Source organism: Giraffa tippelskirchi, chromosome 8 (assembly GCF_054371585.1).
Source record: "Giraffa tippelskirchi isolate mGirTip1 chromosome 8, T2T-mGirTip1v1.2.pri, whole genome shotgun sequence".
Classification (NCBI taxonomy): domain Eukaryota; kingdom Metazoa; phylum Chordata; class Mammalia; order Artiodactyla; family Giraffidae; genus Giraffa; species Giraffa tippelskirchi.
This window is the reverse complement of record NC_137282.1, coordinates 143924547-143952201: the sequence shown is the minus strand read 5'-3', so window position 1 is coordinate 143952201 and position 27655 is coordinate 143924547. Positions and strand designations below refer to the sequence as shown.

The window sequence follows — 27655 nt, the reverse complement described above, 5'->3', positions numbered from 1 at the left end:
AAACTTGAAAATGCCCTCAGCCACCAGAATCCAATCAACATAGAATAGTTCATCCAATACCAGCAGAGTACAGACACTTTTCAAATCCATCAAATATCCAACATAGAACATATCCTGGGACATAAAACAAACCTCAACAAATTTAATAAAATTGAAGGATACAGTGTGTTCTCTGACCACAGTGGAATCGAACCAAAAGTCACAGAAAGATGAGGCAGATTTTTCAAACAGTTGAAAGCTAAACAACACAATTCTAAATAACCCATAGAACAAAGCAGAATCTCAATGGATACAAGAAAAGAAAAAAAGTCTCATATTAGTCATCTAAGTTTTCATTGAGAGAGCCAAAGGGAAAAAGAGCGGAAAAAAAACCTGAAGCAAGCAGAAGGAAAAAAAAAAAAAAAAAAAACAATAGCCTGTCGAGTAGGGGAGCCAGCACCATGGTCAGGAAATCCGGTATCGGTTTGTCTCCCAAGGTCTTGTAGCTCTGGTTCTGAGATCCACAGGGTCCAAGCTGAGGACAAGAACAGACAGCAGGATGATCCAGAGATTTTTTTTGCCCCTCTTAGTATATACGGAATCCGGAATCCTTTACTGAACGAAAGAGCACCAGGGAGGAGATTTGGCCACTGGGCCCGACGTGCAAAATGAACTCGCCGTTTGCCAAATTATATCTTGAGATCCCATTGTCTTCGTGGAAAGGGCAGAGCTTCCCACTTTCAGCCAAAATTTGGTGCGACAGCCAACTCAGGTACTAGCTTTGGAGGAAATTCTAAATTATCCTTGACGGGCGAAGCAAGAAATCGACCTTGTTTATCAGCTCCCCCCGTTGATTCTGAAAGTCAGCCAGGTTTGGCAGTTCTCAGCCTTTGAGGCGAGCTAGCTGAGCTGCTTGGGAAAGTTAATGCCAAGAGGGCGATTAGTGTGGGTCAAGGCGAAAGAACTTGAGAGCAGAACGCAGGGAATGATAAGGAAAGGCAGGCTGAGACATGGTGGAGTCCGGGGCTGCCGCGGCCACAGGAAGTTGGAGAAGGAAAAAATTGGACAAACGCTTAGGTTGACAAAACGACTGGCTGGGAGGAGAGGTGGTGAGCTGCCCGTCTCTGCTGTAGGTACATGTAAAGCTCACAGGTCCATTCTCGATAAAAGAAGAGAGCCTGCGGGCACTTTCCCGCAGGAAGATCCCCTTAGTTTTGCCCGACGGTCACGGCTTTCGGAGCACTTCGTTGCTCTTTCCCGGCGTCGAGTTTCTGTTTTCGGTGGATCCGGGTGGTATTGGCGGTTTCCGATCGCGGGGCAGCCGGACCCACAGCGTCCCAATACTCACGCGCCAGTGGTAGGAGAAACGGTCAAAATAGAAACGGGATCCGCCTGCGTCTTCAGATTTCAGCACCAGAGGTATAGGTAGGAGTGAGTGGTTTTTTTTTTTTTTCTGTGTTGAGCTTGGAATGCAAGATATGAAAGGTAAGCCAGTAACCAAGTATCTTTAACTTGAAATGGTTTTCAGAAGCTCACTTAACTTCCCTCTAAAGAGTTCGGTGTGTCAGTTGTCAGAACTTTAATCTCAGGGCCAAGACGTCCAGACTCTGTTCCGCTTAGAATCCCGTTCTTTGTCCCACTTGGTTTTTGTCTTCCTTCTGCTGTTGCAGTGGTCTTGGTGACGTCGAGGTTCACAGCAGGAGACGAGGGATTTCACCGAAACCCATTGGGTTATGTTTTTACTTTCTATGTGTACAGGACTATAAGGGGGAAAAGCTTAGGAGCTAAATCTGTATTCCTTAAAGAACAGTTTGAGCGCATTCCAGAGAAAAACAGAACCCACACCTGGAGGTGCCGGGGATTGAACCCGGGGCCTCATACATGCAAAGCATGCGCTCTACCACTGAGCTACACCCCCTCACTGGTTACCTTCTTGTTAATACTTTTCTGGAAATTAATTTTATTTCCCAAGGCTCTGGATTCCTGAGCATCTTGACAGTGGCATTTAATGCCAAGTTTTAGGCCAGACACCCTCAGAAACCAAAGAAGGATATTGATGCTCTAGCGTATAGAAGTCGTGCCAGGGATCGAGCCGGGGTCAAGGCAAAAGATTGGAAGCATGTATCAGATAACCACAAGAAGTTTCCACCGTGGCCTTAAAACATGGTTGGGGTCTCCTATTATGCTTGACAAGAAATCAAATCAAGTCTCAGTATCTGGCTCTTAGATTTCCTCCAAATACGTCTTAGTGGCTCAGTGGTAAAGAATCTGCCGACCAATGCAGGAGGTGCAAGAGAAGCGGGTTTGATTCTGGATCAGGAAGATCCCCTGCAGTAGGAAATGGCAAACTACTCCTGTATTCTTGCCTGAAAATCTCCGTGGACTAAGGAGCCTGGCAGGCTACAGTCCATGGGGCACCAAGAGTCAGACATGACTGAGCACACATGCGCAAAAACGTCTTAAACTGAGACACCCAAGGCCGTTGAAATTCAGCTTCTTTCTAGCCTAAAACTCTCCGTGGTATTTGCTGTTTGTTTGTTCCATTGGAATATTAAGGACTAGATTTGATGGAGGAAAGCCACAACCAATAAAACACCTTAGAGGGAAGCATTCAGCCTTGCAATGTAAGGGGCTTCCCCACCCCACCCCCTCTCTTCTAACCTATGCACCCGGGTAAGTCAGCAGACCCACCAAAAGTCCAAAATCTCTTCTTCATAAGGCATGAATGAAACAACAGCTTTAGCAATGGAGAGGAGTGTTAGACTATGAGAGTGAGATCAAAGACAAACAGCCACAAGATATTAGGGATAAAGAAAAAATATGTGTGTGTTTGCTCAGTCATTCAGCTATTTAGGAAGGCAGGAAAAGCCATGTCATTACAAATGGAAAAAACTGCAGAAAATGTTTTAAAAATTCTTTTGGAAATGGGAGAAAGATTGGAAATGGAGATGACGAGCAAGATTTTCTCTTGTTAAACTCAAGATCTATGTGGTGCACACTTGTGAGAAAATTACATGGCAAACTCAATTACTCCCAGCCTTGGATTTGTGAGCAATCAGTAGACACAAGAATGTGGATGGTGGATAAAGACAGAATAGTGTGCTCATTAGTGATATTCGTAGGAAAATAAGTTTGTTCCTGGACATTTCTTGAATACTGGGATTTACTATGATTAAAACTGCGTTCTTTGAACTACATAAGAAGACCACAAGAAAACACATTTTCTGACAGTAGATTTCTAGTGGTTAACACCTTCTCCTTCTGGTTTGCCCATTATTTAACTTTTGCCAATATTCACAAAATAATTTTGAGTTCCTTTTGAAATTGGAAGAATATAATTTGCCTGATAGACTTGTAATTTCAGTAGTTTTTAGCTCGTGAACTGCTAAGGAGGGTTATTGTGACTGGTGCTATAAAATATGATGCTTTCCAATATTAAGAAGGTTTGCAGAAACACTGCTTGGTCATAATGTGTTGCACCTGGAGAAAACTGCCTGTCTACTGGATTCTCAGGGATTCATAATAATAAGGTATACTTTTTTCTTTTTGCCCCATGAACAAGGTGGGAATTTTAAAAATTAAATATTTAGAGCTATAAAAATGTTGAGTAACTATTTTGTACACCTGAAACTAATATGATATTATAAATCATCTATACTTCAATTCAAAAAAATCTACAGCTACCTTCAGACTATGAATTCATTTAATACAGAATTCTTATGAGGAATTAAACTTGTAAATTGAGAGACAGAACACACTTATGCCACATATACTCAATTCAGAAAATCTGAAAATCAATGACATACAGGTTTAATGCTGCACAGTCCAAAATGGTAGCCACTAGCCACTTTGAGCATTAAACACTTGAACAGATGAGATGTGCTGTAAGTGTAAAATATACACCAGACCTCAAAGACTTAATATGATATTTAAAATTTAACCTATATCACTAATAATTTTTATTGACTACTTATTTAAGTGATATTTGATATACCGTCATTTATATATTCTTCTTAAATTAAGACCATCTATTTTTATTTTTAATGTGACTCCTACAAAATTTAAAGTTATAAAAGTGACTCATTTATGGCTTTATTATATTGCTATTGGACAATCATAGCTACAAGAAGATATTACATATTTAGGTGCTGTTCTGGGAGAACCCCAGAACCATGTGTGGACATGACACAATCATTTGATAGTTATAGTATCCTTTTTGACATAGACATTATTAGCCTTATTTTTAAGATATTGAATGGAAAACTAATTATGCTTTGTGAATTACCCAAGACCTCTCACTTCAATAGAATATAAAGGGATCATTACTGTATTAGGCAATAAAATACTCAATGATGCTGTTTGTCCAATCAAATGTTTCTTAATGAGATAAAATGCAAGCTTCTGAACTGAGGAGGGATAGGTAGCTAGTGGATCGTTTCTAACACCAAATTCCTGTATAGTGAATGTCCCTATATTGCCCCCTATTGCTTCTAAGTTTGTACCAATTTTCCATGTGCAACTTGATGAAATTCTGATGTTGAAATATTGTTGATTATTTTCTTCTGATGCAATGTTCAAGAATTGTTAGCAGAAAACAGACACTGTGAAACTGAAACAGAAATTCAAAAAGAAGAAAATAATTCAAAATGACACAAGGGATGACAAAGAGTTTCAAGGAAAAAAAGTTGAAATAAAAAGGAAAAAATGTATTTGTATCTGAGTCTTGGTGACTTTACTGTCCATTTGCTTTCATTTTTCAGTATTCTTGGTCCCTTTGTGAAAGTTCAACAGAATAATTCTTAAAGAAGTGCTTATTTTCATTCTTTCCCAGATAATAAAATAGAAATAAGATGTGCAAATTCTAAATAGAGGTGCAAGATTGAAGGAATGTCTTGTCAAAAACAAAACTTGGGATGGTCTTGTAATTGTTTAAAAGTTTGAGAATGTTCACCAAAGCTCCTATTCCAACAGTTTAAAAAGGGGGTGGACTCAAGATGAAAACTCTTATTTTCTGATTTGAAAATTTTTCTTGTGTATACCACTTCCACATATATACACTTATACAATGTAGTAGTTCTTTTTCTACAGCTTCCCCCACCACCACCACCAATTTTTGTGATTAAATAGACCACACACATGTCGAGTCCAGCTTGACAGCACAGGTTCCTGAAAGCGCGACAGGACAAAAGAATGAGAAACACTCACGAAAGTTACAGCGGGGATCAGGGGACCAACACCACCACGAGGTGAAGGTGCCCAAACTGATCTCAAGTCTGGTTTATTACACTTTTTGAGACTTGCTTGTACATGTTTACATGAGCATAGCAGGCCACATGGCCTTCAATGATAATCCTGTGCAGTTAACATTTAACATTTTTGTATCCCTGTTTTTCTGCCTCAAGGACAAAGACCCAGTTAATCTTTATGTGCCTCCCAGCTGCCAAAGATAGAACAGTCTTTTGATGGCTTTCCATCCCCAGGTGTACATCCTGCTTTCAAGATGTTTTTTGTTCCTTCTTGGATTCCTTCAGGAATCACATAACTGAGTCATGTCCTCTCAGCAAGATTGTTTAATTCTTTTGCCAGGCCTTTAAGTAGGCCTCTCTAGACACACACACATCAAAGCAGAAATGAATTGTAAGTGCAAGAGGTTGTAGCATATTGTAATTTCTTAGCTCCTAGGAAAATAATTTCCTGGGTTTTAAAACTCTAAAAGACCTCAGTGGAACAGCAACCAAAAGGGAGCGAGACACGCACACACACATTCTAAGACTGCATTTTGCGAAAAGCCATAAACATTGTTGTCAGATACACACTGTGGGGATTACAATACAATTGTTATCTAACAGGTTGGTAATTACACAAACGTGAAACCAAACTGCTGGAACCTGGGATCGAACCAGCGACCTTCAGACCTTCAGTCTAACACTCTCCCAACGGAGCTATTTCGGCCATCTACCGGCAGCATGTTTAGTTGTGTGCCTCAAATAGCAGAGTTTTCATTCCTGAGCGCTAACTTTATCTCGTTCAATATTGCCCATTCATTTGCCCCCATATATACTGGATCCCCTGAAATCCATGTCTAAAAATAGGATCCAACTTTAGGAGACAGTGGATGGGTTGATAGAAAAGGAGGGAAGTAAAGGGAGAGAAAAAAATTAAAAACAAAAAGCTGCATATATTTCCGCTTGGTGTCTTTCGGCTACTCCACTAACTCAAAGACTGTCCAGAAAACTGACGGAATTCAGAATGAAATTATCGACTCATCTTTCAGTTCTTTTTCTCTCTTGCTCTTCAACGACAAGGCTAAAAGGATCATTGGGCACGTAAATGTGGAGACCGGCTCCTTGCTTCAGCTGGAAGAAATTCGGACGGAGCCAATTCCTCTCTTTTCCTGGTTTTCCTTATGCTGACACGTGGCCGGTTAGTGCGTGGACCAGAGAATAGAAACCGGAACCACTTAAAAGCAATCCGTCGGAAAATGTGTTTGTTTCCGTGCCAGCAAGCAAAACGTGTTTTTAAAACGAGAAAAGTAGATGCATGTGCATGGTTTCCAATCCTGTCATAAAGAAAGGACACACCACTACTGAACGACACGTCTCACAACAGAAAGGTCCTGAGGATCCTTTTTGAAATAGTAATCATATTTCTGAGGAAGTCTTCAAAGATTGGACAGTTGGCCGGATACAAAAGCCATTGTCTCAAATCCCACTATTTCTTAAACCTTTAAATTATGTCCTCTTAAGCTGCGACCCTGGGAGAAATGGAAGGGTAGCAAACCAAATAACACCGTGTCTGCTCTTAAGACATTTCATCCCATCAGTTCTTTCCAAGGTTCCCGACTCAGCAGGAACCCCAACTGCCTAGAAGCATTTTTTCTGCAACCACCAGGGAAGATTTCCGAGTGGAACTTTTCCCCTGACTTCAACCTCTCTCCTTTTCTTTTTCCTATTCTTATAAAATTTTTCAGCTCCTCTCCTCCTTAAGAAAAGATGAACTACAGTCTGAGAGAAGGTATTTCAATGCTTATGTTTAAGGAAAGACAATTATCTGTGAAGAAATTTTACAAAACACTAAGAAAAAGACTAAAATCTCATTAAGAACAAATTAACAGGCAGGTCACAAAAAGAGGATACCCAAAATAGCCAATAAGCAATTTAAAAGGTGCCCAACATAATATGCTCTGAGGGAAATGTAAATTTAAAAACCGAATGAAATAATACTTCTCTTCACCCCAATCAATTACCTTAAGAGAGCTGATAACATCAAGAGCTGCTGAGCATGTGGAGCAACTGGAATAGTCAGTCTCACACTGCTGATGAGACTGTAACTGGTGCACACACATTAGGAAACTATTTGGAAATACAGACTAAAATTAAATAAACATATAAGCTATGTCCCCCCCAATAAAAAAAACTCCACAGCTGCATTTACACCCAAGAGAAATGCATGAGTATTTTCCTTGAAAGACATATACAGGAATGCTAGTGACCACATTAGACATTTCAGGCCAAAACTGCTGCTGCTACTGCTGCTAAGTCGCTTCAGTCGTGTCTGACTCTGTGCGACCCCATAGACGGCAGCCCACCAGGCTCCGCCATCCCTGGGATTCTCCAGGCAAGAATACTGGAGTGGGTTGCCATTTCCTTCTCCAGTGCATGAAAGGGAAAAGTGAAAGTGAAGTCGCTCAGTTGTGTCCGACTCTTAGCGACCCCATGGACTGTGGCCTACCAGGCTCCTCCGTCCATGGGATTTTCCAGGCAAGAGTACTGGAGTGGGGTGCCATTACCTTCTCCGCAGACCAAAACTAGGAGCAGTCTAAATATACATCAACAGTAAAATGGATTAAAAAGTTTTGACGCATAGTATTCATACGATGGATTACTATGAACAATGAAAAAAGAACTACCAATACTAGCAACAATATGGATGTATCCAACTTATAAAAAAATGAATGAAAAATCCATACTCAAATCAGTACATATTGTATGATTCTACTTATATTATTTCAAAACACACAAAAAACTAATCTATGGTGATAGAAGTTAGAGAGTGGTATTGATTGGGTGAGTCACAAGGAAGCTACTGGGGGTTGAAAAACCATCTATCTTTGCCAGAGCTATTGGTTACATGGCATGTAATCCATCAAGCTGAATAATTAAATTTCATCCATTTTTGTTTATATTAATTAAACGTCAATTTATAACAAAAAAAGAAGAGAAGAAAAAAAAAGATCTTGGATACCTCTTTGCCTCCAGTACATCTTATCTCTTTATTAGTATTTGAATTTCAGATTGTGGTCTGCAGGCTGGTATCTGGCTAAGAATTGTTTTTTACCCATCTGAGAGCATGAGGAACTTTTTATATAAAGTGGACAGTACCAGGACATAGGACTCCTTTTGTTGAATACAGTAGAAACAATTTCAGGGGCTTTCAGAATTTCAGAAATAATAATCTCCGGAACGAGGAAGTGACAGCATCTGAGAGGCACCTGCCAAGTGAATTTTAATAAAAATTAATAAAATGTGTAGGGCTTCTCAGGTAGCTCAAACGGTAAAGAATCTGCCTGCAATAAAATGTGTATATCTGGAGAAGTTCTCAAATCTCAGTCTCTGATTCGGAAAGAGTTGAGCTTATTGCCTTTAGCTAAAATTTGGTGGGAGTGTAAATTCAGATACAAGTCTTTAGACAGATTCCTCTAAAAAATATTTCAGATTCTCTTACAGATTCTTTCTCCCTCAGCATTCCTTTACCAATCCAGGGTTTTACCCACCACGGCCAGCCGTGCACCTAGCCCCCAATCAGACCAAGCCTCAGCTATGCAGGGGAAAGGAGCTGCAAACTTAAGGAAAGAAATTAGAACGCAATGTGGAAATTTACACGTGAGTGTCTCAACTCGGAGATTAAAATGCGTGGAAATGCGACTATAAGTGCCCAAAACTACTGTGTAAATTCCATCGAGGAGCACATAGGATGAAGGAGAGGAGCCCAGCTGACCCAAGAAGGAAGAGGCGGGGTGGGGTGAAGTGCAGGAAGAAAAGGAGAAAAGGGACGGAAAGGAAGTGGGCAGAGGAAAAGCATCCTCAAAATTATTAGGATTTGAGGGAAGGTTGGGGGTCCAGGCTCCATACCTTTCCGTCTCTTCATCCAGATATGAGAGGAGAGATGCGTTCTCTCAAGGGACGTAGGCTTGTCACAGAAGAGGATCTGGCTCCTCTAGTCCAAGACTATCTTGGCTTTGGGAGTGCCTCGCAGCTCTTTACATCGTCGGTTGGACAAGTGGAGTGCCTTGGGGACGTACTTGAGGTGAGTTTTCATTTAAAGTTCTGGAACCGCTGGGATGGGTAGTTTGGAAGCTGCACATATGCCCTGGTTTTCACGCTTGGATGCTGTGGGAGAGTCGACTGGTGGCAGCTGCAGCTTTGAGATCCAAGGAAGCGTCTTACTCCTTAAGGCTTTGCTTGAAACGCGAAATATGAGAAAGTTTCTGTTGTTCACTCCACATACTTCCAAATCTTTCTCCTGAAGAAACTCTTCCTAACATTTGTAACAGGCTCCTTTACTCCTTACATGATGCTAGGAGGAGTCTCAAGGGAGTCTGAAGAGCAGAAGAGGAACTGAAGACCTTGGTTGCAGAAAGCCAGTCACAGAACAAAGGGTGATACCTACAGAGGAAACCACCCTCCCCTCACTCCTAGTACAGGCACAAAGGCAATACAGAGGAGTCCTTCACAAGCCAAGGGGATGACCTCAAAATTGACTGTACAGGTGACTTGTGACAACTAATGGACAGTTACAGCTTCCTCTGGAGATTAAGAAAAGGAGAGGGTGCATTATGGAAGACCTCCAGGTTTCCTGACTTGGGTAGATGGAAAAAGAGACTGCTTTCTGAACATTTAGCAGATTTCTTGCCTGGTTTTCCCTTTTGTGGCTGAAAAAAAAAATTTTTTTTTTCAAGTGTATCCTCCTGTGGATCTTTGCTTAGGCATTGTGAGGCCAGAATCTGAAACTGTACAAACAGCTCTAACCTGGAGATATGCATTGTTCAGTAGTTTGTAAGAAGGGTGTCCTTGGAGAGTAAGCAGATTGAGGTTGAAACGGATATATTTGGGAGTACAAGAGTTCATTATCTATTTGTGGAAAACAAAGAAATGAGTTTTCCCCTGGATTGATCTTAGACCCTGGAGTTCAGAATGTTTGCCATTTCAGACTGGAAACTTTCCTAAAATACCCATGTGTGCGAAGTCTCTTCAGACTCTTTGCAACCCCATGGATTGTAGCCCGCCAGGGTCCTCTGTCCATGGGCTTCTCCAGGCAAGAATACTGGAATCGGGTAGCCATGCCCTCCTCCAGAGGATCTGATCAAACCCGCGTCTTTTATGACTCCTGCAATGGCAAGCGTTCTTTACCACTAGTGCCACCTGGGAAGCCCCTTAGAATACCTAGAAAAGCACTATTTCCCTTTATAGATTTCTTCTGAGGTGACTGCTATCTTTTCCTCATTTATCATTTGTTTGTAGTTAAACAACTTTTATGTAAGCTCCAGAGTTTGAGGGTCTCTGATGGAAAAAGTGACCACCAGTGCATCAAGTTGTCATCTACTGGCAGTGAAGTCTAGTGAAATATTTTAGTGAAATTTTCTTTCACAAAATGATAGAAAGAAAGGCACTGTTCCTGATTTGCGGTCAGCTTGTGAGGAACTTGCAGCAAAGTTGGATTTCCATCAGGTTAGATTGCCTGAATTGCACTTCCATTCCATCACTTGGGTGATCCCGGGACAGAACATTCTCCTGCAATCTTTTTGAATATTATTCTCTGTATTCTTTTGACTCTTGGATACATTACACAGTCCAAAAAATAAAATAAAATTTACTTAAGTGCATGTGAAAATACTCCAAAATTGCATATGCATAGAAAAAAATCTAACTGTATTTCAAAAGGATGATATAACCTCATTTAAGAGAAAAATAGAGAACACATCCAAGTAAATGTTTTACACAGTACTTTATCCCAATTGTAAAGACAAGGAAAAAAAAGCAAACAAATCATAACCTCTATGTAGAAGGGTTATTGTTTGTAGTGTTAAGGATATGTCAATTCCGATATTTTGTATGAATTTTACTTTTATTTGGTATGTGTGAATTTACCTTTGCGTGATTGGGGAAATGAATACATATATTGTTGAAATTCAGGGCTTTCACTATGGGGTGAAGGAGGTAAGTAACAAGTAACTGTTGGCACTGGATAGGAAATGTATATGTGTGTGTGCATGCATGTATGTGTGTGTATCTGTCATTTTCCCTCTAGATCTGTCTAATAGGGCTAGGAAAGCTAATACCTCAGTATCAATAAGTAATGCTAGCCCAATATCTTGATTTTTGAATATTGATCCCCACTAAAAGGAAACAGAGCTACTAGTAGGACTCACGGACTCCAGGACTGGACTAGAGATAGTTTAAGATGTACCTAAGATGCCTTTCCATACTATAATATAAGTGCTCAAAAATCATGAGGATAATTCAAAAGGATCCAGAAAGCAACCTGAAGGGCCTCTCACTGGTCAGATCAGGGGCACTTTGAGATGAATAATGACAATAAATGATTACAATCTTTGGATACTTAAATGAATAAATATAGAAGAAGAGAATTTTTTCCTTACAGTGGTATGCCAACCAATAAATGCAGGGGACATAATGAAGTTTTAAAATCATCATCTAGCCACCATCAGAATAATAGATTCTGGCAAATACATAAATCAGTGCTAAAAGCACAGTGAAAATTTTGATAAGGATCAGAATATTTATATAGTCTCAGGGTATCCCTTCCTGATTACTTATTAATTATAAGAGGGAAAATAAGTATACAGGGAAAGAAACCTATTAGACACAACTTTAACCAATTGATCAAAGCTGACACCACTAATAATAGGGGAAAAATGACATCACTTGCCACCTAGCGTGATAGAGGGAAACATAATTCCTGTGATATTCCTCCCAAATATTCATAACCCGAACTTAGTCTAATCATAATATAAATTGAAGAACAACCTATGAAATCACTGGCATGTGTACCTCCAAAACAGGTTAATCTTACAAAAGGCAAGACTGAGAAACTGTTCCAGATTAAAGAAGACTAAGGACTAACTAAATTCTTCTGTGATTTTGGAATGGACATTAGCTTGGGAGAGAAATATCTAAAAAGAATTTTATTGGTAAAATTAGTTAAATATGCACTGTATATTAGAAAGGACTTCTTATTAGCATTAAATTTCCTGAATTTGATCACTGTGCCGTGGTAAGGAAAAGTCCTTGCTTTTAAGATATATAGGAAAGACTCAGAGATCAAACCCAGGTCTCCTGCATTGCGGCAGATTCTTTACTGTCTGGGACACCAGGAAGCCCTCAATATCATTAAGATATGTAGGGGAAAGAGGTAAATTGGGAGATTGGGATTGACAGATACACATTACTATATATCAAGTAGATAACTAACAAGAACTGTTAGTTAGCATAAGAAACTCAATACTCTGTACTGACCTACATGGGGAAAGACTCTAAAAAAGAGTGGATATATGTATAATTGATTTACTTTGCTGTACAACAGAAACTAAGACAACATTATAAATCAACTATACATCAAAAAAATCTTTTTAAAAGAATCATGTTGAAAAAAAGAACTGTATACTGATGTATAAAATAAAAAAGATTATGATGGAAGTATTTAAGAAAAGTGTGGATAAAAAGATATAATACCTGAAAATTGCTCTCAGTTTAGAAAAATATTCTTTGTGTGAGTAATTATACATTCCACAGTTGTTGGTTACTGAGGGAGACACAACCCAATGTTCTGAAATGACCCCAAGATTTGGACAGTATGTGCTTCCCCAGTGGTTCCCATCATATTGAAAACATTGCTAAGCGGAGACAAAGATTAAATTTCCCAATTTATATTAGAATTTAGGAAATGTTTTGCCCTATTTTCCTTCCACAGTCCTCGCTTGTGAGTAATCAACTAAGGACATTTGAAAGAGATTGAATTCCTTTCTCAGAGCTGGGAGGTGAGGAGGGGCTGCCCTGGTAGGGAAAGAAAGAGTAAAGTTGGGAGACAGAACTCCCTTCCCTCTCTGTTATTCAGTGGTGAAGATGGGAGAGATAGTGATGGATCAGAAACCATAATGGCCCTTTATTGGGGCCATCAGTGAACGGTGACAGTTACCCTTTCCGGTAGCATCACCCACTCATTCACTTGGTATTCTCTGGCTTCTTTTTGGACTAAGCTTTTGGCAATGGAGAGAGTAATCAAAGGGAAGATTTGCTGTTTCCTATCCCAAGACTTCACATAAAACAAAGAAAGCTAAAGTAATTTTTCTCAAGCCTCTTATTTTCTTCTCCTTTCCCCCGTCCCCCAGCTCAGTAATAGTGGAAAACAGAAGCCAAGATGACAAGCTTGTTAATACAATGGCACACTTCTTTTGAGTTTAGGGGATCTCTGCAGAGTAGACTGAATAATGGTTCCCAAAGATAGCAGGTCCCAAGCCCCAGAATCTGTGGATGTTACCTTATATAGAAAAAGGTCTTTATAGCTTTAATTATATTAACGATCTTAAAATGGGGAGATTACTTTGGATTATATGGCTAGGCCCGATGTAATCACAAATGTCTTTAAAAGAGAGGGGCAGAGGGATTTCACATACAGAGAGGAGAAGGCAGTGTGACCACGGTGGCAGAGATTGGAGTAAGGCTGCCACAGGCTAAGGAATGCCACCAGCCACCAGAAGTTGAAAGAGGCAAGATTGGACACACACACCCCAGAGCCTCTGGAGGGAGCACCACTCTGCCAACACCCTGATGTCTGTCTAGTGATACTAACTGGATTTCTGGCCTCCAGAAGGGTAAAAGAATAAATTTCTGTCGTTTTAAGCCACCAGGTTTATGCTAACTTGTTATGGCCTCTGTAGGATACTAATAGACTTGTACTCTGCCAGCTACCTTGAGAGGTTTTGTCATGAAGTCTAAAGAGTGCACCACTGAAACGAATGTCTTAGGCTCTTGTTAGCAGGGAATGAGTAAAGGAATAAAAAAACACAACTCAACTCACAGCTGGAGGTGCCGGGGATTGAACCCGGGGCCTCGTACATGCGAAGCACGCGCTCTACCACTGAGCTACACCCCCTCACTGAATCACTATCTATGAAGGTTCTTCAGGAAATAGCTCACCATATTCTGTGGGCCTCTCCCCAACTGGTGTTTGTTGTTTTAGCAGTATTGTGTGTTGCAGCAGGATTTATGACTTCTTTAAGACAAAGGAAGTCAGGGAGTTGTGAAGGATACTGATTCTTTCTTTAGCAAATAAAACTTGAAGTGGAACAAAAAATACTGAAAACGTGTCAGAAAATTGACCGAGTTTTCCTTAGATAAAATGCTTCCTGCTATTTGATGTTTGCTTTACAGGAATGTTAAGGACAAGATTTTAATGGGAAAACCCCAGGTGGAAATAAAAACCACCATCAATTTGTTCAGCTATTCATTCCCAACACTCTATTCATTTTTATTACATCCTGAAGGCAACTAAGAAGGTTCATAGAATGGTCTAGGAGAATAGTGCTCAAGGTATGAATTAAATGGGCAGAGTCAGGGATTGAAAGAAGTGTGGAATTTTAAAAGCAAATTTGTAGGAAGTTAGACACAGGTTGGAGAGACCTGGATTTGCAGAGCAAGAAACAAAGTGGGAGGCACATAAAAGAGCCCCATCATTCAAGAAATAGGAAGAAAAGCAAAAAAGAAGTTAGTTGTTCTGTTGCGCCCTTGGCAGTGAAAGTAAGGAGTCCGAAAAACTGGACCAGGCTGTGCACCCTGCATTAACCACATGTTGCTTTTCTTGTATTGCCATATAATCTTTTTAAATTTCTACCCTATATTTCCTATGGTTTTCTCATACTAAGTTCCTGACTTTTCCACTCAATCCTCTTCTCCCTTAAATTACAGAGGTGAATTTCCTTGGAGAAGTCTGTGCTTGGAAAGGGGGGAAAAATTCCATTTGGATCTGAGCCCTAATATAATACATAAAACCAGTGGTGAAAATTCATTATATTCTTTTACATGTTTAGTCTATTTGCCTTTTGCAATTTGATGAATTCCTGTGCTTCAGTTCAGTTCAGTTGCTCAGTTGTGTCTGACTCTTTGCGACTCCATGGACGGTAGCACTCCAGGCTTCCCTGTCCATCACCAACTCCTGGAGCTTGCTCAGACTCATGACCATCGAGTTGGTGATGCCATCCAACCATCTCATCCTCTGCCATCCCCTTCTCTTCCTGCCTTCAATCTTTCCCAGCAGCAGGGGCTTTCCCAATGAGTCAGTTCTTTGCATCAACTAGTCAAGTATTGGAGTTTCAGCTTCAGCATCAGTCCTTCCAATGAACATTCAGGACTGATTTCCTTTAGGATTGACTGGTTGGGTCTCCTTACAGTCCAAGGGACTCTCAAGAATCTTCTCCAACACCACAGTTCAAAAGCATCAATTCTTCAGTGCTCAGTTTTCTTTATATTCCAACTCTCACATCCATCCATGACTACTGGAAAAACCATAGTTTTGACTAGATGGACCTTTGTTGGCAAAGTAATGTCTCTGCTTTTTAATAAGCTGTCTAGGTTGGTCATAACTTTTCTTCCAAGGAGCAAGTGTCTTTTAATTTCATGGCTGCAGTCACCATCTGCAGTGATTTTGGAGCCCAAGAAAATAAATTCTGTCATTGTTTCCACTGTTTCCCCATCTATTTGCCATTAAGTGAGGGGACCAGATGCCATGATCTTAGTTTTCTGAATGTTGTTTTAAGCCAACTTTTTCACTCTCTTCTTTCACTTTGATCAAGAGGCTCTTTAGTTCTTCGATTTCTTTCATAAGGATGGCGTCATCTGCATATCTGAGGTTACTGACGTTTCTCCCAGCAATCTTGATTCCATCTTGTGTTTCATCCAGCCCAGCATTTCTCATGATGTACTCTGCATATAAGTCAAATAAGCAGGGTGACAATATATAACCTTGACGTACTCCTTTTCCTATTTGGAACCAGTCTGTTGTTCCATGTCCAGTTCCAACTGTTGCTTCTTGACCTGAATACAGATTTCTCAGGAGGCAGGAAAGGTGGTCTGGTATTCCCATCTCTTAAAGAATTCTCCACAGTTTGTGGTGATCCACACAGTCCTATGGTTGGAGCATGTGAATACATTTCTCTTAACACAGTAGATGCAAGTGGCAAAAATACATCATAAAATTGTACTTCGAACACAAAAAGAGAGAAAATATGTCAACAGAATAGAAAATGACCTATTACTCCTATTAAAGGAAGTCTGGCTCCTAAGCGCTAGCTCTTACTCTTGCTTTGAAGAGGTAAATCCTAAAATGAAGACGTTTAACTTGGGAAAGATCTTATCCTACTTAAAATGTTGATGAAATCAAAACTACAATGAGATACCACCTCACACCAACCAGAATGGCTATCCTAAAAGAACCTAGAAGCAATATATACTGGAGAGGGTGTGGAAAGAAGGGAACCCTCCTACACTGTTGATGGGAAGGTAAACTGGTACAGCAGCCACTATGGAGCAAAATATGGAGATTCCTTAAAAAAATAAAAATAGAACTACCATATGACCCTGCAATCTCACTCTTGGGTCTATATCCAGATAAAAACATAATCTAAAAGAATGCAAAAAAAAATAAAATAAAATAAAAATTAAAAAAAAAAAAAAAAAGAATGCATGCACCTCAGTGTTCATTGCAGCAGTTTACAGTAACCAAGGCACAGAAGCAACCTAAATGTCCATCAATAGAGGAATGGATAAAAGAGATGTGGTACATATATACAATGGACTATTATTCAGCCATTAAAAATGAAATAATACCACTTGCAGCAACATGGGTGGACCTAGAGATTGTCAAACTGAGTGAAGTAAGTCAGACAGAGAAAGAGAAATATTGTATGACATCCCTTATATGTGGAATCTAAAAAACAAAGGATACAAATGAACTTACAAAACAGAAAGAGACTCACAGACTTAGAGAAAAATTTATGGTTGCCAGAAGGGAAGGGATACTTAGGGACTTTTGATGGACATGTATACACTGCTATATTTAAAATGTATAAGCAACAAGGACCAGCTGGATAGCATATGGAACTCTGCTCAAGTTATGTACAGCCTGGACAGGAGGGGAGTTTGCGGGAGAATGGATACATGTATATGTATGACTGAATTCCTTCACTGTCCACCTGAAACTATCACAACATTGTTAATAGGCTATACCCCAATACAAAATAAAAAGTTTTTTTAAAAAAGTTGCTGAGCAGAAACAAAGATATGAGCTTCCTAGTTCATATTGGAAGTTAGCACCATCTTGACTGCAAAACTTGCAAAAAAATTTATTTAAAAGAAACTTGACATCTAATTCAATTATGTATACTGATTTAAAAATACTAGTAAATATCATATTACCACGAGAGGGGAAACAGTGTCAATTATAAGAATACAAAACTGGTTCAGCAATAGAAATACATTTTTGCAATTGTTTTTACTACATTAGAATAGGAAGTAGGAAGATTATTAATAAAATAAGCCATATATTTATAATATATATTCATTTTAACCCACATTGGAGCACTCAAACCAGTGACTCTCAAACTTTAACGTGCAAAGGAAACACTTAGGGATCCTGTCGAAATGTTGGTTCTATCTAGTTCAGTAAGTCTGAGGGGGAACTGATATCCTGCATTCTAACAAGGTACCACCAACTGCTTTGGTCCAAGGACCCAGGGTCTGGAAAATTTATTTCCGATAGAGGGCGCAACAGTCTCAGATAAAATTACCTCTGTAACTTAACTAAATTATCTGCTGCTGCTGCTGCTAAGTCGCGTCAGTCGTGTCCGACTCTGTGCGACCCCATGGACTGTAGCCTACCAGGCTCCTCTGTCCATGGGATTTTCTAGGCAAGAGTACTGGAGTGGGGTGCCGTTGCCTTCTCCGAACTAAATTATCTAGTTAAGTCCTATTCTCCGGTAAGAGTAAAAACAGACCAAAACTGGAAATTAATCTCTGACGTTTGAGATCTTCAGCCCAGGGTACTTCCCAATGGAGCTATTGATGCCTAAGTGTGACTTCTCTACATCCACTGATGAAAATAAATTTCTCGATTTCCAGGTTTGGAACACTGTCTTTTTGCTCAATCTGCAGTCTAATCATGGCCAACACAGCTCAGGGAACAAAACACACTAAAAAAAAAATTGGCTTGAGATGGTGTGTTTTTCTTTTGTTAAATTCTGCCATCCTTGTCTCTTCTTTCCTGTTTTTTAAGTATTAATAATACTGCAAAATGAAACCAAAGGCAAAAAGGCTCGTCAAGTTGGTGACGGGCTTTCTGTTCGGAATCTCGAGCTGCTGAATGAGCCCAGGCTTTGTCTTTTCGTTTCATCTTTTCCTCCTTACGCAGCCACACTGAGTGTTGCCAAGCCGGAGGAGAAGAAAAAGACCAGCACTAATACTAATAGCAAATAGTTGTGAAATAGGTTTACTTTCTTTTTGAGCAAGGAAAAGAGTAAAAAGTGAAAGAAACAAAGGTCTTTCAAAAGTGGAGGTGCCGGGGATTGAACCCGGGGCCTCGTGCATGCTAAGCACGCGCTCTACCACTGAGCTACACCCCCTTCCCCAGCTTGAGCCCTCGGGAATATATTCAAGATAGAACACAGTTTTGGGTCAGTTTTACAAGAATTAATATTAAGCTAAAGTCTAATGTGTCAAATTTCACTTATTTCCAAAAACCTTAAATCTAGAACCTAAATATAGGTCCTATATCATGCTTTGCTAAAAGAAGAGTAAATTGCATTCTAGACGGAGAGCCCCCGTTGGTGGTCCTGGGACCTTTTTGCTTCTGTCTGGAATCACTTCCCTGCCGCAGTTAGAAGAGCCTGATGAAATATTTTCTCTCCTTTCTTCACTTTCTCTTTCCTAGATGCTTTAAAGGACTGCCAGAAAATCACAAAGTATAATGCGGTGGAAAGCAACCAAATTAGCTCCAGAAGAGAGAAGATGGAAGGACAAATGGAGAGCCGTTTGTTTCGGCCGCCGAGACAGGGGGCTCCTTGGCTACGATCGCACCCCGTTAGGGGTAGAATAGAAGGCCATTTAAGAAGGCTCACCTGTGATGCGCATTAACCCTCGGTTCAAAACCCTTCGCACTGCTGGACTAGTTCACTCACCGCATCCCTCTCAGAGGCTCTGAGCCTCTCGCGTCCAGCCCCGTAAACCAACAGAGCCTCAGGTAACATTGGGAAAGTTGCTTAAATGGGCAAAAACCACAATAAGCTACTGCGGTAAATACTTCTCCAGTCAGAGATGAAAAAGGATGTTGATAACAATAGCGAATAATGAACTCACTTCAAGATGTTAGAAATGAACAAAATAAGCTCAAAAGAAGGAAGGGTTGATAAAGATGAACGAGAAAATGAGGGGGTTTTTTTGTTTTAGGTAGAACTAGTTAAAGAAAAAAACTGGATATTTGAAAAGTCGACAAAGCTCTAACCATCATAATCAAGAAAAGGAAAAAAGTGCAGACACACAAAACTAGAACTGATGGGAGGAAATATCTATCAAATAACTGTCAAACAGAAAAACTTTTAAAAAATCATAAAGACACAACTCAGCAAATGACTTGAAAACTTTAGATGAAGTGGATTTTATAAATGCACTATACCCAAATTACTTCTTGTAGAGACAGAAAGTCTAAACATGTTACTACTATAGAAAAACAGTTGAACAGGCAACTCCTCAAAAAGGGAACCAAGCACAAATACTTTCACAAAGAAATTTTACCAATATCAGAAAATCATGATGCTACTTAAAATTTTCAAAGCATGGAGAAAGGAGTTCTTCCAGTTCATTTTATAACATGAGTACAAAGTTCATTACAAACTTTTTCAGTTTGCACAGAAAATGAAAAATATAGTCTAATTTCACATAATACAGAATGTCCAAGTGGGGTTTATTCCAGAAATGCAAAAATCACTCATTATTAAGGAAGACATTAACAAAGATTCTCTCCTCTATCAATCTCTACTCAGGATTCCCTGAACTCTTTTTCAAATAGGACTTAACTTTTGGATTTCTGTTTTCTTCTCTGAATTGTTCACTTTTAGCAAGAATCCTGTTAGGCTGGTTTGGCTAGAAGCCTCTATTTGCATATCTGGTTACCCTTGATATCTAATTGTGTTCCTCATTCTCTCCCATCCCCTAGGTAATGTCTGATCACCTTGGACTACTTTCAACAGGAATCCTGTTCAGTTGGTTTAGCCAGAATTCTGCCTTACCTCAGATGTTTCCTCTTAGTAATTCTCTATCCACTGACCCTCAACCCACCCTCCTCTGCTCCTTAGCTAAAAATTCCCACTTGCCTATGCTGTATTTGAAATTGATTCTATTTCTGTACTGAGGCCTTTTCCCCTATCACAATATTCCTGAATGAAATCACTTTTACCTCTTATCTACTGTCCAGCTCTGGTTTATCTTTGACAACATTAATATAATCCATCAAATTAATAAACATAAGGAGAAAAATCATACATGATCATCTCCATAGTTGCACAATAGGCATTGACAAAAGTCAACATATATTCAACACTGTAGAGGATTGAATAATGCCCGGCAAAAATTCATGTCCACTTGGAACCTGAAAATGTGACCTTATTTAGAAATAGTGTCTTTAAAGATATAACTGGTTTAAAAGACATCATATTGGATTAGGGTGAGTTCCCAAATCCAATGACTGATGTCCTTACAAGAGGAGAACATGCAGAGACAGAGATACAGAGGGATGAAGGTCATATGACGATGGAGGCAGAGATTAGAGTGATGCAGCTACAATTCAAGGATTGCCAGGAGCCACCAGAAACTAAGATGAGGCATTATTTGAAAGGAGATACAGATGTAAGGTAAATCTGGCTAATTACAAACTCAGAAATAAATTAAAAAAAAAAACACAATTCAGAAGCATGGCGGCAGGAAGAACTCCATGGATGTGCTCATCAGAGAAATTGTGGAAATGTTTTAAATTAATCGGAAATGGTTCTAAGGGCATATGTCATATTAAGAAAGGTTAATTCAAGAAAGTATACTAAAGTTCAGTAATAACAATGAGAATCTGTGTCATTTGAATCACAACCTACTCCCTCCCTCTCTCTTCCCAGGCCAGGCAGACAGAAACTACTCCAAACTATACAGCCAAGGAAACAAAGTTCCCCCTCCCCCAACCCCAGTTTCCATTTGGAGAGCTCTAGCATCTTTCTTCCATTTCTAATCATACACTCAGCTCCTTCTTGCAGAGATTAAGTTCTGGGAAAGTGCAGCCAAGAGGTGAGGGCTCTCATCTTTCCACTCATGGAAAACAGATTCTATTTTATCGTGTCCTGAAAATACTGGGGCCCCTTCATGCCCATCATGAGACAGAGGTTCCAGGCCAGGAAAGAGATGCCAAGAAGACCTAAGGCTGTTGCCACTTGCCCAGCACCCAGCTACTATAACAGGAGTGTTACTCAGAAAGAAGTATGCTACTGTCTCTGCCCCCAGCTGAAAGGCTGAAGAGAATCCCTCAACTTGAAGCAAGAAGCTGATGAACAGCAATACAAAACTGAACAAAAATATACAACTCCTTGGTAAAGGAAAACAGACAGATAGATATAGAATCCTGTAAAATTGTAATGTAGGTGTACAAGTCATCTTTAAATCTGGTATAGAATTTAAAAAGCATAAAACTTAATTATAACTCTAAGTTAATGAGTATACCATATAAAAGATATTTTGTGTCATCAATAACAAAGTAGGAGAGGGCAAAGATTATTATAACTTTTAGATGTTTTATGTAATTGCATTGATAACCACAAAGAAAACAGCTATAGAATATACACAAAGGGAAATGAGAAGGAAATCAAAGCATATCTATCTCAATCAGTTGCAGCAGCTATAACAGAATCCTCATGTATTCTAAAATAAGCCCCTCTCATTCTAACAAACATTAAATTTATTGGAAATCAGGAATGAGAATAGAAGTCAAAATAATTTGGTTGAGGAGAGAGAGAAATTATTGATGCCATGTGCTGTTTTTGGTACGAGGTAGCTGTTTTCAACCAAAAAGAAAAAAAAGAGAGAGAGACAGACAGAAAATATTCATAGGTGGTAAGAGTTCTGTTGCCTTTTTATTTTCTGGTTAAAAACTGAAAGGAGATTCTGATCTAAATCCCAAGAGGTCCTCTTGAGGCTTTTGCCCTGAAGCATGATTTAAAGTAGGGAACTGCTTTTAATACACTAGGTCCCTCTCACTTCACTCTCCCAGAGACCAAGCAATCATATTTACTTAGAACTGATGGTTCTCACGTTGGCACAGTTGTTTGTCTCAGCAGTTTTTGTAAGCTTTAAAAAGACATGGGTCTTGTGAGCAAGAACCTACCAATGTGGAAATTCTAAAACAGAATCCAAATAAGATGCAGACCATAGGAGGCAGTTGTCTAGGCTGACTGCTAAGCTTTTCAGAGGCAGGAGGTCTGGTGAGGTCAGATATGAGTGTATTCAAAAGCTGATGAAGCAGACTGAGATCACCAGAGTTATCTATTGATATGACTGTATTAATGAGTCTCCTCTGATCCTTCTGTCAGGTAGACAAAGGGGGCCTATATTCCTACTTCCATACGCTGACTAATGTTCCCCCTAGACAACTCTGATTTGTTGATGGTCTATATCTTCAAAAATTCAAGGTATATTGTGCTGGAGACATAGCAACTTCTTAACACTCTGTAAAGGAAGCTACCCCATTTGCCAAAATCTACTCAGATGACTGCATTAATAGTTCTAATGTGAGGATCTTTGCTAAAGATTTAGGAGGTAACATCTATACTGAGAGTACATATAATCTCGGCTTTTTGTGATTTTGGAATGCTATAATATAGAAACATGGAGATTTTTATTTGTCTTGGCAACCTCAATTAAAAATTGGAAAATATTGGGAGTTCCCTGGCTGCCTAGTGGTTAGGATTCTAGACTTTCACTGCCATGGCCTGGATTCAATCCCTGGTCAAGGAACTGAAAGAAGGCATGGCCCTCTCCTCAAGAAAGGAAAATGCTATTGACTTCTTAGAGGAAAAATAGTTCAGTTATGAATACTGACTGGGGAAGGAAATGGCAACCCACTTCAGTACTCTTGGCTGGAAAATCTCATGGCCGGAGGAGTGTGGTAGGCTACAGTCCATGGGGTCGCAAAGAGTCAGACACGACTGAGTGACTTCATTTCACTTCACTTCACTTCACTTCACTTCACTTCATGAATACTGAATCCTACTCTACAGGCAGAATTTTGAAGCTAAAGAAAAATGCCAAGAAACATGATTTTAAGAATCTAGAAGGACATATTCAAAAACAACAATCTACCATTACAGGGCAATTTTGGCCATCTCAAAACTCTCATACATAGCAACAGATTTTGGTGTCCCCAAGATGACCATTTGGTGGCACGCTAATGCTTACATCATGTACAGGAAAGTATTTACAACGGCAAGGACAAATTCCTCCAAACTCTCCAAAGTTATTATTAGGAATACCTACCATGAAGCTCTTTGGGTAGCTGAATCTTTTCTATCTGTATTTATCATAACTCCACTCCCAAAAAAGAAAAAAAAACCTGAAGTTATGGCAAGGCTTCAGTCCTTTATCTCAAAGACTGTTTGGATATTTACAAACAAATTTCATTCAGTTGTACAAATTTTTAAAAAATTAAATATGTTTCACATTCTACTTCGTCAGGTAAAAAGGGCAGAACTTATTTAACACAATAAGAACTCTCTCTAGATATGAAGCTTATATTATAATTTAAAAGTTACTCAGGAACAATGAGTTAAAGAAGCGCATATAAAATATAAAAAACAGGAGGGAGCGGGGAAAGAAGGGGAGGCTGTAATGGGGAAAGAGTAGTAGGGAAAAACAAAGGAAAGCTTTCCTTCCTCTCCTCAAATCTATTCCTTGACCCAGCAACAGCCCAGAAAAAGAAGGGATCTAAAGAAAATTTCCTGTGGACTTCACATTTGCTCTTATTTTTTCTGCTTTCTGTGTTTCTTGCTCTTAGATGATACTGCGAAATGTAATTATTGTAACTGGACTTGTTAATTTGGTACCTCGCTTGTTTTTCGGTTTCCGCAGTCCTGAGCGGCTTGGTACTCCCTCAGCCTCGTTAATCATGTCTTTTGCCAGCTGACTCAGCTGCCCACGGTGGTGTTAAGGCCCTAGGGCAAAAATGGGTCCATATTAAAAACAAAATAGTTGTTGTTTTTTGTGTGACTTAAAAGACCGGAAAGAGAACAAAAGAACCAGAAAAGAGGGCAGCGGTGGACGTTCTTAGCAAACGAGGATGCGTCTAGCGCCGATTTAGAACCCAAAACAAATTCCGCACCTCCCCAAGAAAACTGGAGGTGCCGGGGATTGAACCCGGGGCCTCGTGCATGCTAAGCACGCGCTCTACCACTGAGCTACACCCCCTCCCGCGGCGTTCTTTTCAGAATTATTCCTATGACCCGTCATTACATCTTCCGTAAAAGAAACTTCACCTCATGAAGTTCAATCTTTGAACTTTCTCTACTGAATACTGTCTTGTAACTAGGCTGTAAGAACGAAAACTAAATATTATACCGAAAGTCCCGTCTGGTCCTGAGCTCTCTCACTACAGGTCACCCTCTCGGACACCAGCTCGATGGCCACCTGCCTGTGGCGAAGGGGGAGCTCTTGACTGGCCGCCCCCAGGGAGAGGTCTGGGATAAGACCTCTGCTTAAATAGGTTTCCAGAAAACGAAAGTATAATGCCGGAGGATAAAAAGAAGCCCTAAACGGCGCCATGGGGACTTAGGTCCAGGTAGGAGAGAAGACTGGGAGGCAATTGTGACAGGCCCGTGTCGGTCGCTTCCCTCATTCGGCTAAGCTCCCGCGTCAAGACTCAGAGTCGGGGACCCGCATGATGGCTGCGTCTCCCGGGCTCTGAACCTCGGGTCTCGAGAACCACCGAGACGTGCGCATGGAAGAGAAGAGAAAGAAACCGAGCAGCCTTAGAGCGCCCCCTTTCGAAACTGAGCAGTATCCAGAAGGATGGCGTTTTAAGGCGTAGGCTTGATCCGCAAAGTGATTTAACTGTATAAACCCTCCTGGAGAAGAAAATGGCAACCCACTCCAGTATTCTTGCCTGGAGAATCCCAGGGACGGGGGAGCCTGGTGGGCTGCCGTCTATGGGGTCGCACAGAGTCGGACACGACTGAAGCGACTTAGCAGTAGCAGTAGCAGTATAAACCCTCCAGGCGCCTGCAGTAGTTAGACCCCTCGCCCTCCGAGGGGCAACCCTCAGGCGCTTCCCGCCGTTCTCTGACTGGGTACCAGGGTCAACCCAAAAATGAGTATTGGGAGCAAATCCTAAATCATTTTCCATCTAAGCTTTCTTCTGATTCTCACTCCTGTGGATTCTTGGAGACCTGAAATCACCGTCTCCCTTTCGGCTCCTCCCCAACTCCGGATCTGGCCGTCCTGGCGGATCCGACCCAGCCGAGCCCCAGAGGACTTGCGAAGGTCATCGGATTTTGGTGTTCAGTCGTGTCCGACTCTTTGCGACCCAGTGGACTGCAGCACACCAGGCTTCCCTGTCCTTCACCATCTCCCTGGGCTTGCTCAAACGCCTGTCCATCGAGTCTGTGATGCCATCCAACCATCTCGTCTTCCCCTTCTCCTCCTGCCTTTGGGTATACAATGCTTGGGCCACAGGCGACTCTCAGAGAGGCTAAAGGGACATATAAATGCTTTTTAGACAACAATGTGGGCGTGGGGGTGGGGGATTGTCGGGGGGGGGGATCCATAAAGACAGAAAATCACCTGGAGGAACTGAATAAAACTATGGATTTCTGGGCCCCACTCTCTAGATGCTAAGTGCTCTCAGAATCTTGGGTTCTTACCTTATTCAACTGAAAAAGGGAACCTCCTACAATGTTGGTGGGAATGTAAGCTGGTGCAGCCACTATGGAAAACAGTATGTTGGTTCCTCAAAAAACTAAAACAGAGTTGCCATTTGACCCAGCAATTCCACTTCTGAGCATATACCCAGACAAAACTATGTTTCAAAAAGATAAATGCACCCCTAGGTTCATTGCATCCCTATTTACAATAGCCAAGACATGGAAGCATTCTAAATGTCCATGGATAGATGAACGGCTAAAAGAAGATATGGTGCATATATACAATGGAATATATCTCAGCCATAAAAAAGAAATAAAGAATGCCATTTGCAGCAGCATGAATGGTTACCATGTTAAGTGAAGTAAGTAAGAGAGTGAAAGAGAAATATCATATGATATCACCTATATATGGAAACTAAAATACAACACACAAACTTATCCATGAAACAGAAACACACTCACAGAAATAGAGAAGAAACTTGTGGGGGAGGAGGGAGGGATTGGGAGTTTGAGATTTGCACATGCAGATTTGGAGAAGGAAATGGCAACCCACTCCAGTATTCTGCCTGGAAAATTCCATGGACAGATGAGCCTGACTATAGTCCATGGGGTCTCAAGAGTCGGACATGACTTAGCGACTAAACCAACACCACCAGGTGCCAACTATTCTATATAGAATGGGTAGACATAAAGGTCCTACTGTACAGCACAGGAAGCTATATTCAATGTTCTGTAGTAAACCATAATGGAGAAGAATATAAAAAAGAATGTATATATATGTATAAATGAATCACTTTGCTGTACAGGAGAAATTAGCATTGTAAATCAACTATATACTTCAATAAACTTAAAAATTATAAATGTTCCTCAATTGAATCTGATAAACAAACTTAAACAAACTAGTTTGGGAATAACTGGACCTGAAACTCTAGGAACAGAAACTGACATGAACTAGGATCCTGGAAAAGTTAATACAGGAGGAGGAGACAGAAAGGTGTCTGCTGCTCCACGAGCAGGAGACAGAAAGGTGGGAGGAAGACTGCTGAGGAGTGGGTCTTTCAAAGCTATGGTAAACAAAACAGTATGGTAAGGTATTGGCATAAAAAAAGACACCCAAGAACCTCCCTGGTAGTCCAGTGGTGAAGACTCCAAGCTTCCTGGGAGGGGAGGTGAGGAGGGAGGGGGAAGGGTGACATAGCTGATCAGTGAACTAAAGATTCCCAGTGTGGTGCACCAAAAAGACATAATTCAGTTGCTTTTAATGTTAAGGGCTTCCCTAGCTCAATGGTAACATCTGCCTGCAGTGCAGGAGACCCAGGTTTGATCCCTGGGTTGGGAAGCTCTCTGTAGAAGGGAATGGAGACCCAGTCCAGTATTCTTGCCTGGAGAATTCCATGGAGAGAAGAGCCTGGTGGGCTACAGTCCATGGGGTCTCGAAGAGTTGGACAGGACTGAGTGACTAACACTATGATAAAATATCTAAATTTAAAAAATGAATTAAAGACTTCAACAATGAAGAGGAGGAAGGAATAAAAAGTATCCCAAAAAAGATACTCCCTTGAGTTAGGGGAGATCAATTTCTGCTTGCAAATGGAATAGATGCCAAGATGAAAATCCAAGAGAATCCACTAAGGAGTTTAGACTTCAAAAGTTTGTTTTCTCCTC

The 27655-nt window shown here is 40.4% G+C and overlaps 1 protein-coding gene, 1 long non-coding RNA gene and 4 other non-coding genes across 7 annotated transcripts; 1 reads left to right on the top strand and 5 right to left on the bottom strand.

The window, feature by feature from the left end:
- Nucleotides 1–124: 124 nt before the first annotated feature.
- Nucleotides 125–25047, bottom strand: LOC145518512 (uncharacterized). 2 transcript variants are annotated; one of them, XR_014062943.1, is made up of 4 exons: nt 24690–25047; nt 24179–24286; nt 9111–10810; nt 125–8470 (listed from the first exon to the last, which is right to left on the bottom strand). It is a non-coding gene; the product is annotated as an uncharacterized LOC145518512 (long non-coding RNA). The 2 variants fall into 2 exon arrangements; XR_014062942.1 differs by lacking the exons at nt 24179–24286; nt 24690–25047 and having other exon boundaries at nt 9111–13551.
- Nucleotides 905–20505, top strand: LOC145518484 (uncharacterized). Its single transcript, XM_081523126.1, has 3 exons — nt 905–1404; nt 18979–19287; nt 20260–20505. Exons 1-2 carry the CDS (start codon nt 905–907, stop codon nt 19013–19015), a joined length of 537 nt encoding a protein of 178 aa, XP_081379252.1. The 3' UTR covers nt 19016–19287; nt 20260–20505.
- TRNAA-UGC (transfer RNA alanine (anticodon UGC)) lies at nt 1826–1897 on the bottom strand. Its single transcript has one exon. It is a non-coding gene; the product is annotated as a tRNA-Ala (tRNA).
- Nucleotides 14080–14151, bottom strand: TRNAA-CGC (transfer RNA alanine (anticodon CGC)). Its single transcript has one exon. It is a non-coding gene; the product is annotated as a tRNA-Ala (tRNA).
- On the bottom strand, nt 18599–18670 carry TRNAA-AGC (transfer RNA alanine (anticodon AGC)). The gene has a single exon. It is a non-coding gene; the product is annotated as a tRNA-Ala (tRNA).
- On the bottom strand, nt 24468–24539 carry TRNAA-AGC (transfer RNA alanine (anticodon AGC)). Its single transcript has one exon. It is a non-coding gene; the product is annotated as a tRNA-Ala (tRNA).
- Nucleotides 25048–27655: the final 2608 nt, after the last annotated feature.

Bases quoted from the DNA above. Each gene is read 5' to 3' on its own strand.
- LOC145518484 (XM_081523126.1), top strand. From the start codon at position 905: ATGCCAAGAGGGCGATTAGTGTGGGTCAAGGCGAAAGAACTTGAGAGC. The intron at 1,405-18,978 runs GTAGGAGTGAGT...TCTCTTTCCTAG, and splicing joins TTTCAGCACCAGAGGTATAG to ATGCTTTAAAGGACTGCCAG.